Here is a 2,382-nt window from a genome sequence, read left to right on the forward strand (position 1 = left end):
TCCTCATTCTCTTCTTGTGAGACTACCTTCTCAATAAAGTAAATAAATAATTTGCATAACAATCCAATCTCAACCCTCACTTCTTGGAAAGTCAATTACAGGCAGTTAGCTTCTCTGTTGGGCATAATACCATGTATATAGGGCCAAGATTTTTCGTCCCATGTTATATGTTTTACTCTCAGATATAAATGCCAAATTTCAACATGAACACAAAATTCTGAAAATTAAGCACCCTTTTTTATCCCACTGATAATCTGATCTACTCTCTGTTATTTTTCAGGATACACTGAATAAAAATGGATGGAGGAAATCAGTCTGTACTGTTTGAATTTGTGCTTCTGGGACTTTGCCACTCTTGGAATATTCAGATCTTACTCTTCATAATATTCTGTATGCTTTACCTGATCATTGTATCTGGAAATATTGGCATCGTGATCTTAATCATCATTGATTCCCATCTCCATTCTCCCATGTACTTCTTTTTGGCCAACCTGTCCTTTGTTGATATGTGGCTCTCCTCAGTCACAACTCCTAAAATGATCACAGACTTTCTCAGGGAGAACAAGACCATTTCCTTTGGAGGTTGCATGTGCCAGATACTCTTTGTGCATTTTGTTGGAGGTGGTGAAATGGTGCTACTAGTGATAATGGCATATGACCGCTATGTGGCCATCTGTAAACCACTCCACTACTCCACCATTATGAATCTCCAAAAGTGTTTTGGGCTGGTGGTGACTTCCTGGACCATTGGCTTTGTGCATGCCATGAGTCAAATGGTTGTAATTGTTCAGCTGCCATTCTGTGGTCCCAGGGACATAGACAGCTTCTTCTGTGATATACCACTGGTAATCAAGCTTGCCTGCATGGATTCCTCTAACTTGGAAATATTAATGAATGGTGACAGTGGGGTTCTGGCCGTAACCTGCTTTATTTTGTTGCTGATATCCTACACATATATTCTTCTCACTGTCCAACAAAGCTCTAAAACTGGGGCATCTAAGGCACTCTCTACCTGCACTGCCCACATCACAGTGGTGGTGCTCTTCTTTGGACCCTGCATCTTCATCTATGTGTGGCCACTCAGCATCACCTGGATGGACAAATTTCTTGCTGTGTTCTACTCTGTTATTACACCTCTCCTAAATCCAGCCATTTATGCCCTGAGAAATAAAGAGATGAAAAATGCTATGAAGAGATTTAGAAGCTATTACAGAGATTCCAATGTTAATATTTGATGCTCAGAAGCTTCAATGTGAATACTTGAGGTTGACTATATTTACCTTGTAAAATAGATTTGGAATTCAGGTCATTTGATTTATGTCTGCATGTTTTTCTTGGCTCCAGATACAAAAATAGGGTTAATAAAATTCAGAAATTTCAAAATTTCCTAATCAACTAGCAGAACACCATGAAATATTGTTCTAATATGCAAGCACTAATAATCCTTCATTATGAGAAAATTATCTAATCATTCTTCCTATGACTTTAACTACATTAAACAAAATTTCAAATCTTGTAATCCATTCAATAGAGCCATATATCTATTCTAATGGATTGCATCTTAATGAACTGTTATTTTGAATTTTCTTCTGAAATACATTGGGAAAAATAGTGTTTCTATAACATTGACACCTTCTTGTAATCTTCACTTCCTTTTTGTCCAAAGGCAAAACATTATCATTTTTTTCTTAACATAACTTCCTACCCAAATGCTAATGAAGAAAACACAAAGAAAGGATGATATAAAAGTGATAAAGTACATAAGGAATAACAGTGAAGGTTATTCTCTGCTTAATATTCATTAAGTTAATAAAAATTAAAAATAAAATAAATTCTAATGATATTTCCTTTAGTTATCTCAGTCTTGAAGACTTATTTATACTTTAAATTATTAACCATTTTTATAAAAAATTTAAAATGTAAGGCTGAGATCATGCATTACCTGTTTATTTCTTAAAACTGTAATACATGGTATACTGGTTAGTATATTAATATTTTAATAAATAAATAGAAGCTGACTTTTTTCATTCAAATGTCTAACATTTATTTGTTATGGTATATATATAAATTAAAATTTTGGCATTTAAAAATTATCCTAAAAGTTTTAAATTATTAATATTTCTTTTGTTTTTCCAGAATTGTAAATCAAGCAGATTGAAATTCAGTTGTAAGAATAAACAGTAAAATCATAAACCAAAAGGATGGAAGTTTTTATTTCTTTTAATTTGGGAGCAAAGTACAACAAATGACAGAATAAAAACAATGCAGTTATTTTTAACTTGGCTGTCTAGTCTATGTCATTATGTTGTATGCATTGCCTTAAATGTTTTTAGTATTATCCCAAAATTGTAAATGAGAAAACAAGATTCAGATATAGTAACT

General features: G+C 33.1%; 1 protein-coding gene across 1 annotated transcript; it reads left to right on the forward strand.

The window, feature by feature from the left end:
- Positions 1-296: 296 nt before the first annotated feature.
- On the forward strand, positions 297-1,235 carry LOC105864585 (olfactory receptor 4K14-like). The gene has a single exon (XM_012752562.2). It carries the CDS (start codon positions 297-299, stop codon positions 1,233-1,235), a length of 939 nt encoding a protein of 312 aa, XP_012608016.2.
- Positions 1,236-2,382: the final 1,147 nt, after the last annotated feature.

Source organism: Microcebus murinus, chromosome 6, assembly GCF_040939455.1.
Source record: "Microcebus murinus isolate Inina chromosome 6, M.murinus_Inina_mat1.0, whole genome shotgun sequence".
NCBI classification, from domain to species: Eukaryota; Metazoa; Chordata; class Mammalia; order Primates; family Cheirogaleidae; genus Microcebus; species Microcebus murinus.

Bases quoted from the DNA above. Each gene is read 5' to 3' on its own strand.
- LOC105864585 (XM_012752562.2), top strand. From the start codon at position 297: ATGGATGGAGGAAATCAGTCTGTACTGTTTGAATTTGTGCTTCTGGGA.